Genomic DNA, 14,363 nt, shown 5'->3' with positions numbered 1-14,363 from the left:
TCCTGCGTGCTGAGAGTTAAAAAAAGTTCAGCTTTGGGGGAAAATGCTTAGAGTTACATAATCAACGTAATGTTACAGCAGTAAAGTTACTGTGTTTATAGCCCGTTCTCACTCCAAATTTGTCGAATAGCACCTTAAAATAATTCAAACTTTACCTTGAGTTTCGGGGAATGTCACATTTTTTGCAACCCATCCACTGCCCCAGGCTGCCTCTTTGTGTGACGTCTTCCCTCTAAACTCCAGCTAACACACTGGCCACATGATTGCAGCCTTCCCAAATATGTGACTTATACTAAAATTCTTGGCTGATGTGGGACATACACGAATTTTGGTGCATTACTTTTTGTAGGGAAACGTACAAACAGTGCATGAGAACAGCCAGATATTAAAATATTTCCACTTCCACAAATTAAGATCACAAGGAATTAGTAAGAAAAATGTGTTAGGGCTTGTTTTTTTTTTTTGCTGTGGTATCAAATTGGGTATCGAGAACGATGGGATTTCACTGGTATCGACTAAAAAATGTTTGGTATTGCGACATGCATATTACTACTTAAGCAGTAATCTTAATGAGCTAATGTTCAAAAATAAAAGAAAAATTGGATTTTGGCATCGATTTCAAGCACAGATTCAGTTTATTCAAGTTATTTCAATTCTTATTGCTGATTAGAAAGACTCAAAAAGCCAAAGCAGCGTGTAAAAATAAATGAATGCAGGTTGTGTTTGGTCCTCTGTTCGGAGGGTTTAGCAGCCTGAAGGGCTGAGAGGAGGAAACAGAGCTGTTCTCCATCTGCCGTCGCTCTCATTAGAAACTGGAGCTGATGCTTCTGATCGGGGAGCGACGCTGTGGCTCCCGTTCAGCTTCCGGTGCTGGAAGAGTTTGAACATGCGGAGCAGAAGTCGAGGAGCGGCAGACTGTGATGAAACGGCACGATGACGGCTGGAGAGTCGGGAGAAGCCTCCTCCTCCTCCTCCTCCTCCTCCTCCTCCTCGTCTTCATCTCCTCGTCTTTGACTCTGCCAGCAGCGACGCTCGGCTCGGCTGCCAGATCCTCCACCTTCCAGATGGCTGACGGAGAGACGGAGGTTTCTGAGGTTTCTGCTAACAGGCCTGGAAGAAAGAGTCGGGGACACTGAGACAATGCTGTCTCACAGGAGGAGCAGGGAGAGGAGCTTGTTGGAGCAAAACTGCTTCATTTTAAACTCGCTGACGCCGCGGTTTGCTGCACGAGTCGACTGGATTCGTACTCGAAGACCCGTCAGTGTGGAGAGTTTGATGTCAATCAAAGAAAAACTGATTCCCATTTATGGTTTTGTGTCCTCGTGCTTCTGCGTCTGTGACGACTCTCAGTCATCAAGTTTCCAACGAATCAAAGAAAAGGACACTGAAGTCCTCCCAACTATCAGGGAGTGTCAATGGCGGCTCTGGGGAGGGGCCAACAGGGGCCAGCGCCCCTGTAACACTGAACCTGGACCCCCCCAACATTAAAATTGGTCTAGAACCGCCACTGAGGAACGTTCCCACAACTTTCCCTAACGTTACCTACAAGTTGCAATAATGTTTTAAAGAAATCATTCTTAATCTAAAGTTCAAATAGCGTTTTAGGATGTTTATCATTTCAAATACCGATCCTTTACGTTTAAACGTTGACTCGATGTTTTAACTGTTCTGAGGATGTTTGTTGAGAGGATCATAAAATGTTCTTTTTTAATAAAACGTTCCAACGATCCAAAGTACAACAGCGAGACATACAACAATAAATACAACCGCAGGCGTCGTCACAGAGGGAGCGCAATACTCCATAACAACAGTAACATCTGCCTCCGAAAATGAAAGAGAAAGAAAATGCTAAATAAAAGAATGAGTAATGTACTGCTAAGAGCTGACCGGCTCTTTCTCTCCACCTCGTCTGGTACAAAATCATAATTTTATCCTTAATTTAATATTTCACACCAGATTGTAAACTATCAGTCTCATGTGTACTGAAGGTTTGATCTGTTAACAAATATCTTCTGTGGTTGATACTACTACAACTACTACTGCTACTACTACTACTACTGCTACTACTACTACTACTGCTACTACTGCTACTACTACTACTGCTACTTCCACTACTACTGCTACTACTAGTACTACTACTACTACTGCTACTACTACTACTGCTGCTACTACTACTACTATTACTGCTATAACGGAAAACTGTCTGAATACTGAAGCGTTTTGTCTCCGGATCTTATATCTTACGTAAATACTCTCCGGTTGAGACGCAGCTCATATCGAACGAGATAAACTGCAATCAATCAACTGTTTGGATTTAATACAGCTTATTTATTTATTTATTTATTTGTGAATGTTTATTGTTTATTTGCAGATCATCTCTCAGAGGAAACTGTCCAAAGCTCTGCTCAGACCAGGAGGCACGGTGGGGAAAGCCATCGTCACGGTGAGTTCAGCGCTCTGATTCCTCTCACACGTGTCTTACAGTGATCTGTCTTTCTTTCCTGCTACCTTCTCTTTTTCTTTACTTCCTTCTTTTTCTTTCTTTCTTTCTTTCTTTCTTTCTGTCTTTCTTTCTTTCTTTCAACCATTCTAGCTCGCTTTCCTTTCTATTTTACCTTCTTCCCTTGTTTCCTTCATTTCTTGCATTTCACAATCCTAAAATCATTACTTCAGAGGGTAACACAGAAATTAATTAAGTTTCCTCGGCTCGATTTCCAATCAGTTGTGTTAATCGAACTTGATTTTGGAAAAACTTGATTCATTTCTGTTAACAATTAAAGTAATTATTTTAAATCGTTCAACAATTCTGTCTTTTTTTGTGTTTTTTCCATCCTTCTTTCATTCCTGCTTCCTTGTTTCCTTCTTCCTTTTTTCTTTCTTTTCACTTTTATGTCTTTTCACTTTTATCTTTTTTCCTTCCTTCTTCCCCTCTTTTTTAAATTCCTTTCCTCCTTCTCTCCTTCCTTTCTTCCTCATTTCTTCTTTTTGAAATTAACTCAAACAACATTTGTCTTTTGATTTTTCCTCTGCAAGTGAATCCACCAAAGAGTGGCGGCTGTTTTATGTGTACCGTTAAAACCGCTGTAACGGGCGAACGTCAGTAAAAAACAAAACCAGCTAAAGTCCTGCAGAGTCTGAGCTGTTTTTCTTTCTTTACACATAAAGTTTTTGTTTACGTTTAAACCTCCGTCAGACAGGAAACGGGATTTTCGGTGGTTCGGAGGTTTTTCCAATCAGCGTTGGGAACTGTGACTCTCTGAGCCGGACCGACAGGGTTTTAGATTTATTTCTCTCCTCTGCTGCTCTCAGATTTACTTTTTCATTCATCCACAAATTCACGGCCGGAAAATCCCCCTCTGATGTTTTTCTTCACCTCTGCGAACACGTGAAACGCTTCAGGGGATTTATTTTGAAAGGATTTCTGAGCAGGAAGCAGTAAATCGGGGCTTTTATTTAATTTTTTTTACCTTTCTGTATCTGTTTATTTCTTTCTGAACTTCATTCTGTTCTTTCATTTTTTGGCTTTTTTATTCCACGTTTACCCTCCCCTCTTCTTCCTCTCCTTCTTTCCATCCCTTCTTTATTTCCACTGTTTTCATTATTATTTCTTCTCCGCTTTCTTAATTCTTTTTCTCCCTCTTCTTTTCTTTCTGTTTTCCATTCATCCTTTGTTCTTTATTTACTTCTTACATCCTTCCTTCCTTTTCTTTCCTTTCTGCTCTTAAATTCATCTTCTTTGTTGCTTGTCTTCTTTTCTCTCCTTAATTGACTTTCTTTGCATCCTTCTTATTTTCTTCACCCTCCTTTCTTACATTATTCTTTCATTATTCTTCCCTCCTTTCTTTCTTTATACCTTAATAATTTTTATGTCTTTTTTCTTTCCTTTCCTTGAATCTTAGTCCTTATTACCTTTCCTTTTTTCATTCTTTAACTTCTCCATGTTTATTTCCCTCCTCGTCTCATTTCTTATTTCCTTCCTTCCATCCATCCATTTTTCTTCCTTCCTTCTCTCTTCTCTCCTCACCACATATTTCTTCCTCCTCTGTTTTGACTCTTTCTGTCGTCTCTCTGTTTTTCGCCCTTGGGTCATTTCCGCCTGCTTTACATGATAATAAACACAGACTGAATATATTTATGTTTATTAAAGTGAGAACATGTCGTCTGAGGCCCTGCAGGCGTCTCTTTATGTCTGATCTGTGATCTGCTGTTAATCTGAATATTTTCCTCTTTATGTTAAATATCTGTTATCTCTGGTGTCGCTGTCAGAGGGGAACGATGCTTCGGGGAAGAAAACACCAAAACTCGATATCACTGTGGTCCACAAACAGAAAGCTATTATCACATCAAATTTTATTTTTTCATTATGGTACAAGCACATGTATATATGCAAGACATCTTATGTGTTTTTTTTTAAATGAAATGAAAACATAATTTAGCAAAATTCCCTAAGAATTATCTGGATTTCATTATAAATAAAAAAAGAAAAGAAAAAGAAAACAACTTAAGCCTTACTTCTGTAAAAAAGAAGACGTTTCTAAGCGTGCCTGAGGTGGTTTTGCCTTTGTTAAAAAACATAAATGTGATAAATATGGAAATGTTTTTGTCAAATTAATTTTTCACTGCAAACATTTGACGTGACTGAGCAGCTGTTTCAGTGCGCTCGAGTCGTTGCTTTTTTCTGTCCTTTTCTCTGAAGTCATGGCCAATGATGATGCGGAAAAACAACTTGCTGAGTTTTTTTTTAATTTCTTAAGACCTCGCCCCATTTGTCTCTCATAGAAGGCGACTTGTTTTGTTTCCAGTTCGCAACTTCTTCTTCTGTTTCTCTGATTACTGGAGGACTGCAGCCATGTGAAAAACGCCCTCTAAAGCATCGAAACAACACAATGTGTAGGCGAGTTTCTTTGCTCCAAACCAGTTGATGGAAACATGCCTAAAGCGGGGAACACACTCCAAGATAATCGTCTGATTTTGGGCCTCATTCCCCGTCCGGACCAGCGTCAGCAAAGGCCAGATTATCAGATTGTTTAAAGATTATCTTGCTGATGTTCTTGTGGTCGTGAGGTGAGTTAAAAGTGAGTTTTGAGAGTTGAAACTCTGGTTGTTGGTCATTACTTGTTGTTAAATGTGTGGTCTTCCAAGAAGTTGTCAGTTAAAAGGAAACAAGACTAACGACTGTCGAAGAAGTGACTCCAACCTTCAAACTAAAATCCCTCCTGAGGTGTTTTGTGACAGACGGTCAATAACATGCTGTTTTCCACCTTTTTTCTCAGAGACATCAGACAGCGTTCACGTGACCTCAGGATGAGAGACATGAACGTGTTTAAGGACACGATCTTCCGTGTGGTCACGATAAAATAAACAACTCCTCAGGATCGCAGTCAGTCTTTTACACAGAAGCAGCCGATACTACGACTACTAATAATAACAATAATCACAATAATAATGATAATAACAATAATAACAATAATCACAATAATAACAATAATAATAATAATAACAATAATAATAATCACAATAATAACAATAATAATAATAATAACAATAATAATAATAACAACAATAATGATAAGCGACTCTTTGTGAACTGATGACACACAAACAGCTTGTAAAAGTTCCTCATGTCTGAAGAAACTTTACAGGTTCTGTTGTTTGTTTGTCTCAGTCTGAATATTCAGTGTTTGTTGTTGACTTAATGTCCTCGCTTCATAATGAGCCTCTTATCAAAGGGAAACGTGTGTGTGTGTGTGTGTGTGTGTGTGTGCATGTGTGTGTGCAGATCACAGCAGAGGAGCTGACGGGGAACGACGACTACATCGAGCTGTCGTTCAGCGCCAGGAAACTGGACGACAAGGTAACAGCTGTGTGTGTGTGTGTGTGTGTGCGTGTGTGTGTGTGTGTGCTGTAATATACATTGTGGTGTTTGAACCTTGAATGATATAAGAGAGTACACGAACCTTCAGCTCTTATTAATATTTCAGTCCTTGAAAATATAATCACCAGTTTTCAAAAAATAACTACCAGCAGAGTTTGCCTCTGTTTCAGTCAACGTGTCTTCCTTTAAAAATGTGTGTGTGTGAATTTGTGTGTGTGTCTGTGTTTGCAGGACTTCTTCAGTAAATCCGACCCGTTTCTGGAGATCTACAGGCTGAATGATGACGCCACGCTGCAGCTCGTCTACAGAACTGAGGTAACACACACACACACACACACAGTGTGTGTTTGTGCAGTATAGTGTATATGTGACACTGCAGCGCTCACAGTGACAAACACTTTGAGCTCAAACTACATCCCAAACTCACTGAGTCTTCTCTGAGTCCTCACGGTCAGAAACACAAATCCTTTGTTTTCAGCTCGAGGAGGAAACGCTGTTTCCTCTTTCCTAAAGTGACAGCGTTGGAGCTGACTGTGTCATGACGAGGCGGAGGGGATGTAGTTGTAATGTCTTTGTGTTATTGTCTTTCACAGCAGTGAAATGACAATACAGTTTTTTATCTTTATATCTTAAACTTTGCTATGCAAAGTGATAATTCTGAGGTTTTTGTGAGATTATTTGGTTTTTGGCATGTGACTGCGCCGTCTCACAGCTTCTCTTAAATCAGACAATCTAAATGAAGTCAGATAAATCAGAGCTGTCGCACACAAACTGATGTAAACACAAGTTCTTTTGAAATTACTGTCAGACGTAAAATCGACCTCTTGTTACCCTCAGTGTGTAATCTCATCTCTCATCACAGACATTTTATTCAGCTACACTGAGCTGCTTGTCAACAACAAAGACTCTGATTTTCTATCTTGATGATCACTGAAATGATTTTACATCGTTACAAAGAGAGAGGAGCATCTTTCACACGAAATGACGCCGTTTTCTTTCTCTCAGACCGTGATGAATAATCTGAACCCGGTGTGGAAAACCTTCAAAGTTTCTCTCAACTCGCTCTGCAGCGGAGACCACGAACGCAAGCTGCAGGTACACACACACACACACACACACACACACACACACACACACACACACACACACACACTGCGTCTCTTGTATCAGTCGATGTCGTGGCTCCAGGCTAAATGTGGACGTCTGATTGGCTGCAGGTCACACTGACGGCTGTTGGTGGAAGCTGATGAGGATTAAACCTTGTATAAGTTAGAGTTTTGGTTGGATTTCATAATTTTTACAACTTTTAATCCCTATTTATCTTACTCCATGATAGAACAAGATGAAACCAGGAAATTTTGTCACAAGATAGAGGAGATATCCAAAAGTTTGATGCCAGTGGTAACCATAGACTGTATATATGATGAACAACATGACAGCTCCCCCAAAGTGTAACTTTTCAATCTGGATCGCCCCCTGGTGTCTGGCTGCAGTATCGGTCTTAAAGCCCGCCCCTCCATGTTAGTGAATGGACATAAAACTGGAGTCGTGATTTATTTGCAGAGTTACAGTGAATCTGTGCTGAGTGAAGAGCTGACCGTCTGTATGTTCACTCTTTATCATCCACTGCGTAAACTGATGAAAAAATCATTTGAAATGATTTAACATCTCAGAGCATGCTTCGTTTAATGACTCCAAAGCCTGAAAGGGTTTAAACATTTTCAGGTTTAATTTGATGGACTTTCACAGAGGTCTGCGCTTTGCTGCCAGCCTGTTCTCTAAATTAGAAACCTGAACCAGGACTTCACAGATTTCAGCAGGATTTCCGTTAAAGAAACCTCGGAGCTGCTAATTTGAATCTTCTTCACTGTGAGCTGAGTGAATGAAGCTGTGAGTGTGACAGCTCATTAAAACTCTGCGCTCCCTCACCGGTACAAAAGATTCACTCTCTTTAAATGTTTAAGGGTCAGATTAATGTGTGTGAAGACTCATAGAGAGAGAAAAAAAGGAGGACAGGCTTCACATTTGCTGTTGTGATGTTCAGGTTAACCCCTTGAAACCTGAGCAGAAATTAGTAAAAATTAGTGAAAAGAAAGAACAACAACAACAACAATAATTATAGTAATGAAAAAAAAAGAAAAGAAGGTTGAAACAAAACAAACAAGTCTTGTAAAAACTGTTATTAAAAACTATTATAATTCTGTGTCATAATTTTAAGTACGTAAATATGCATATCATAAATACATAGATTTTCCCCCCAAGAATCTTTTCTTTTTTCCTGAACATTGTCCCCTGGACATTTTCCCCTGGACATTTTCCCCTGGACATTGTCCCCTGGACATTTTCCCCTGGACATTTTCCCCTGGACATTGTCCCCTGGACATTTTCCCTTGGACATTGTCCCCTGGACATTTTCCCTTGGACATTGTCCCCTGGACATTTTCCCCAAGCTATTGAGAAATATAATATCGAAATCTACTAATTTCTCATATTTTGAGACAAATTGTACCAGTTTTCTCAGTTCAAATGTTTAAATATGTGTTTAAAGCATCTGATAGCAGCACAATATAAGAGATGTCACTCCAGGTTTTAAAGGGTTAATGAGGAGGGAAGGACACACACACACACACACACACACACACACACACACACACACACACACACACACACACACACAGTCAAGTCAAATGAGTTCATGTTCATACAAAACTAAATCATTACTAAACTGATCTCGGGACACTTTTTTATACAGAGCAGGTCGAAACTACAATTTACAGAGAAGTCCCACCCGAGCAGACGCTCCGATGAGTTTCCTCTGAAGTGCAGCAGTCAGGAAAAACTTCCTTTTAGAGAAAAACCTTCAGCAGAATTAAGAGTCAGTGGTGGGCGGCCATCTGCCTCCGCCAGCCGAGTTTGAGGAGACAAAGAGAGCGACGCACACAGGAAATAACCACAGTGATAATGACTGAAAAATGACTAATAATAATTATAGCAGTGGATATAACACAAGACTATTGATAGAGGCAATAATAGCAGTAATGATAGTAGAAGTATGACTAATAATAATAACAGGATGCTACAACCGAGACACCCGTAAGGCGAGAAAGCACAAAGCGTCCTTTACATCAGGTTAACTTATGCTGCCTCTCTTCTCCCGTGAACTTTAAATTATATTCTAGATATCATGTTGCAGATTTTAAATATAATAAGTATGTTTTCTTTAGTGTATAATCATCTCAAAATAAGAATTGTTGTGTTTTCGCTATCTCATAATGACAGGAAGTGAGTGACGGGAAAGAGGAATGAGCCCTAAAAGCCGGAAATCTGTCATCATTTCAGCACTTCTGGTTCCCTCATCTCAAAGTCAATGTGTTTTTTTTTTTTTGCGTGCTTTTGGTGAAAACCCTAAATAAGGTTTGTTACCACAGAAGAGACTTTCACGTTTTGTTCTATGACATAAAATACATCAGCAAATACCCACTTATAAACTTTTAAACTTTTATATTAGACACGACTACATAACATCATCACGCTTAAAACCACATCCAACACGTGACGCGTCATAGCGTGTAGTTCGTTTTAGTCTAAGGTTAGCTTCTGGGGATTACAATTAGGCTTCAAAAATCCTCAAAGAGGTGTTCAGAGGTGACAAAACATGTAAGTATCGTAAATGTTTGTTTGCCACGGAGCTTATTTTCTGCAATAATACAAAATCCAATGGAATAATCTCATTATACTTTTTGACGAGGGATTCAGGGCGACATCACAGAAAAACGTCATCCTTCAGGCACTTTGTAGCAGCATGACTAAGGGCTGGCTCATGGCAAACCTGAGCCAGCCCTGACTATAAGCTTTAACAAGGGTGAAAGTCTTAGTCTGCCTCTCAGATCCATCCACACATACAAAAATCACTCACACTAATGTATTCATTCATGTCACACTGTATATATGTAACACATTTAATTACACACACACACACACACACACACACAGGCTGTATCTTTCTTCCATCTAATTGGCTCGCTCGCCCACTTGCCTCCTCTTGACCTTAACAAGAGAGATAATCCTCCTCCACTTCACCATCCTGTCCTCCTCCTCTCATGGTTTAATTTCTCCTTAAATGTCATTCTAATAAAGTAAATTTGTGTCACTGGAGAGCGCACTGGTGACTTTAACAGAAACTGGTTGTATCATAAAGTAATTATAGAGAAAATACTCGTTGTGTACCTCATACTCGTGTTATAGATAGACGTGTCGGAGGAAACATTGTGGGAAATAGAGGCAGAGAGGAGGAATGTGTGGGAATAAAAAGACAATTACTGCATATGTTTTTTAAAGAATGATAAATCTGTATTGGATTTATTATATATGTTTAAAGCAGAGCCTACAGGTGATACGCTGTGAGCTGATATGTCCGCATGTCAGCTGCTCGGCACGGCATTCAACGATTTATGGGCAATATAACGGAAATGCATTTACATATTGGGAAAAACTGAATTTTGCTTCTCTGCCTCAGTGACCAGGATTTACAACACACACACACACACACACACACACACACACACACACACACACAGAGTAAATGGCCCACTTGCTCACTGAAACTCCTGCATGAATATATGACAACATTAAAATCGCCGGACTGAAATGAAAACTGGAACACGTGTGTGTTTTTGTGTGTGTGTGTGTGTGTGTGTGTGTGTGTGTGTGTGTTCTGTAAATTCATGAGATCGTGCTCTTCCTCTCTCGCTCTGAGACTGTCAGCGTTCTTCTCCGCGTCCTCCGATCTATTTTTCATGAACTCTGTCAGACTGTCCTGGATTCAGTCCTCCTCTGATTTATTCACTTCCTGTTGCTCGTTCTGGTCCCAGTGCTGCCGGTACAATCACTCCCATTGGCTCCACTGGGACGACTCATCACGTGGACAGCGGGTCCAGCTGGACTTTTAAGTGTGTTTTAATCATCATCTTTTTAATATTTAACCAGAGTGATGATCTGAGATTTGACATCAAAATCAAAAATGTCAGTTTTCATCAGATAAAAACCAAACTGCTGCCACATTTTTACATTTCATTTTTATTATTTTTTGGCCTTAAGTAAATCATTTGGATTAAAGTTGGTTTTTTATTCAAATGTAAAATGCTTTAGTTCACATGGTGCTCAGCTTTTTTTTTTTTTGTTGACAAATAAGATTTCCAAAAAGATTCACTCAAAGAGAAGGATATTTTGCTGACAGTAAATTAAAAAAGTAACTTAAATATGTTTCCTTTCATAGTTTTCCATAATCTCTTGTATGTGTTAAGTATTTTGCATGATATTTGTGAAGAAAAGTGTCATCATCTATCTCATGGTTAGAATATGAAAGATTTACAAGCAATTTTTAACCAACAACGACATTTTAAAGGCACAGTACGTAAGATTTATGGGGGATTTTAGGACTGCAGATTGCAACCAGCTCAAACTTCTCTTGGTGAGAATTTCTTCAGCGTTCATTGTTCGGGAAGTTTTAACCAGGAGATGAATGATAGGTCTTCCAGCCAAAAACACCCTAATTTAATCTGCTAAAAACCATGAAAGCAGTTTCAGCCTCCGAGGCTAAAACAGTTCAGAGACTAGCTGACCTGCTAAGGGCGTTTGTTTTGGGAGCTGAATTATCGACAGAGGTCTCTTCCTCTCTAAAACAAACAGGCCCGATGATTTAAACCGGTAAAAACACACTGAATAAAGTAGTTTCACATTCAGTTTTTTTTTCTGATGCTGCTCGTTGCAGAGAAGTTGCAAACTACGACTCTCTAGAAGACGGATCCTTCGACATCCTATGAAAGTGCAAACAAAGTTCATCCACGTATGACGTAACCAGCGCACAGTTAAGGAGGTTAAATTTAGGAAGAAACGTGGTGAGGACATACCTTAAAATGCCTTTTCCTAGTGTAAATATCCTCATGCACAGGGGTTTGGATGTAAATTTGACATTTCAGTAATTCATCGATACTTATGAATTTCAAGCCGAATCTCTTCTGACGAAGCACGATGTCACGGCTCAGAAAAACAGCGAGCTTCTTTCTAAAAGAACGACTCACAGGCAGAGCGGTGGAGATAAGAGGTCACCTGAATCAATAAACATGTGAGGGTCAAAACCACGTGATCAGTCAGAGCAGGGAAACTTATCCCGAGAGGTCAGGCAGAGAAGCATCCCTCTGTGATGAGACAGAGCGGAGATGAGCTCTGCAGGACTAATGAGGGACATGAAGAGCAGCTGGGCGGGAAGGTCAGGTGACTAAAGAAGTTTGAGCTGCACATTAATGAGCATGTGCAAGTGTCAGGAGCCCCCTCATGGTCTACACCTGTAAAATTTCACCCAAAGAGACGCAAACAGACCTTGAAGTGACTCAGAATGACTACAAAGAGACATACATTGACCTAAAAGAGACTACAAAACAGCTGTTGAAGAATTACGTGATTCAAACTTCCTCTCAGTCGATGTCCCCACAAGTGCTGCTTAGTTTTTGTAAAGTTTTCCAGTCCAGAAAAGTCAGTGACCTCAATCATTACTGAAACAGAACAGAACTGCTCATTAAATACTGATACAAATGTTTCTATTGGTGTATGATCAGCTGTCCACACACTTTTGGCCACTTACAGCTCAGCAACAAGCTAAATCTGCAGAATGAGACCTCATCTGCAAAAACTCAATTATTCAAAGCCTCCAAACAAATCAACAGACTGGTGATCTTCATCTGCAACAGCAGACGTCTAATTAGAGACAGAACAATGAGACAAAGTGCTGCGTGTCCTCGTTAATGTGACTGAAGGATAATTAGTGTAATCGCAGTGTGATGAAGTTCACTTAATGACACAATAACAGACTCAAATTTCTCCTCTTACATTAAACGTTTTTGTTTCTCATCAGTTTGTAAATCATCGACTCACTGAAATGTCTCTGTCTTTTTGTCCTCTCAGTGCACCGTGTGGGACTGGGACTCAAACGGGAAACACGACTACATCGGCGAGTTCGAGGCCACGTTCAAAGAGATGAGAGGCGCCATCGATGGACGACAGGTGGGAGAGAAATCAGCTTCACTGATCATCATCGTAAAGTCTCTCAGCTGCAAACATGCTGCATGATTTCTTTCTCAGAATAACCACCACTGTTCCAGCATGCAGATTTATTTGACGTGAATATTTTATTCTAAATATTTTTTGGATTATTCGAACTTGCAGAATTTAAGTCAGCCTAGAAATCATTCGTCACACACGGTAATTATTGATGGACTGAGGTGGAGGACGTTACATAAATACTGCAAAATCAGGCGACAAATGTATATTATTATCATCCAGTTGTTTTGTTAAATTATTATTTTCTCTCTGTTTGTGGTTTGGGAATCACAGGCAACTTGTTTGTTTATCAGTCAGTACATCATCCAAGTGTTGTTGGACAAACTGTTTATTCGTCTTTAGTTAGAAAGGATGTTTTGTTGCTAAGTTCGTCTTGCTCAGACGGCAGGTTGTACATTTAGAAACACAATTTTCCTTCTAACTGTGAGTCTGATGCAGTTTTTAATCAGTGGTAAAGGTCTTTTAATCCTTTGCTTAAGAAAAGGTAGGCTATGATTATCACATGATTACAACACCCCACTACAATTAAAACTCCTGCTTCAAGAAAAAGTAATAGAAAAAAACCAAAATGTGCTCTGTGGCTCAAAAGTAAAAGTACTTATTATGCAGAACAGCGTCCTGATCAGGATAATTGTTAAAGCTGGAGCGAGCTGAAATGTGGAAAAGGCCAAAATAAGGCAGAATATAAAATTACACCGTCCTCCTGCAGCACTCTCCTCTCTGTCCTAAAACCCCTCAACCAGACGACCACGGACACATCAGCTCGAGCTCGTCTTACGAGTTAGTATCCTTCTGTGTCTGCTGTTTACACTCTGGGATGGCGCTACTGTGATGTCAACACATGCACACGGTGGGACGACCAGCCAATAGGAACGCCCCCTCTCTGACGTGACCTGTGATTGGTCAAAGTCTCCGTCACTAGATTGTCTAAATCCTGAAAACAGATCCAGCAGGAGGTGCAGAAGTCTCTCAGACCACTTAAATTACAACATTCTCAAAGGTTATTTTGGGATTTCTGCACAGTGAAGCCAAAATGAAACTGTAGACCACAACTTTAATGATGCGTAAATATGTAAGCAGAACTTTAATTTTGTAGTTGGCTGAAACTGGACTCGTGTTTTCTGCTTCATTTACTTTTGGGTTAGTTTATTTTATGGTTTGTCTCTGTGTTTGTTTCATTGTTTGTCTCTATCTTTGTGTTTGTTGCATTGTTTGAATTTTAGTGTTTACTGTGTGTTTAATCCCATAAAAGTCTAACGAGGCTCACTGAGTACAGTTCAGCTACAGCTACAAGTCCTATACACATTGCATTGGCTGCATTTTATTTAAATTTAACAATGCTTGCATACAGAATCCCTGTTACATTAATTAA

General features: G+C 39.7%; 1 protein-coding gene across 1 annotated transcript in view; it reads left to right on the top strand.

Annotated features, from left to right (window-relative positions):
* The window catches only part of cpne4a (copine IVa), a 74,522-nt gene that overhangs the window by 35,580 nt on the left and 24,579 nt on the right, over positions 1-14,363 (top strand). The window contains exons 4-8 of the mRNA XM_088084751.1: positions 2,372-2,443; positions 5,780-5,854; positions 6,107-6,190; positions 6,881-6,970; positions 12,836-12,934. Of these exons, the coding sequence (XP_087940877.1) occupies positions 2,372-2,443; positions 5,780-5,854; positions 6,107-6,190; positions 6,881-6,970; positions 12,836-12,934 (420 nt within the window). The remainder of the gene's footprint in view (positions 1-2,371; positions 2,444-5,779; positions 5,855-6,106; positions 6,191-6,880; positions 6,971-12,835; positions 12,935-14,363) is intronic.

This window comes from Plectropomus leopardus, chromosome 11, assembly GCF_026936395.1.
Source record: "Plectropomus leopardus strain MGB_pleo_1.0 chromosome 11, ASM2693639v1, whole genome shotgun sequence".
NCBI classification, from domain to species: domain Eukaryota; kingdom Metazoa; phylum Chordata; class Actinopteri; order Perciformes; family Serranidae; genus Plectropomus; species Plectropomus leopardus.
Note: the sequence above shows the minus strand (reverse complement) of the source record. Positions and strands in the feature narration are given on the sequence as shown.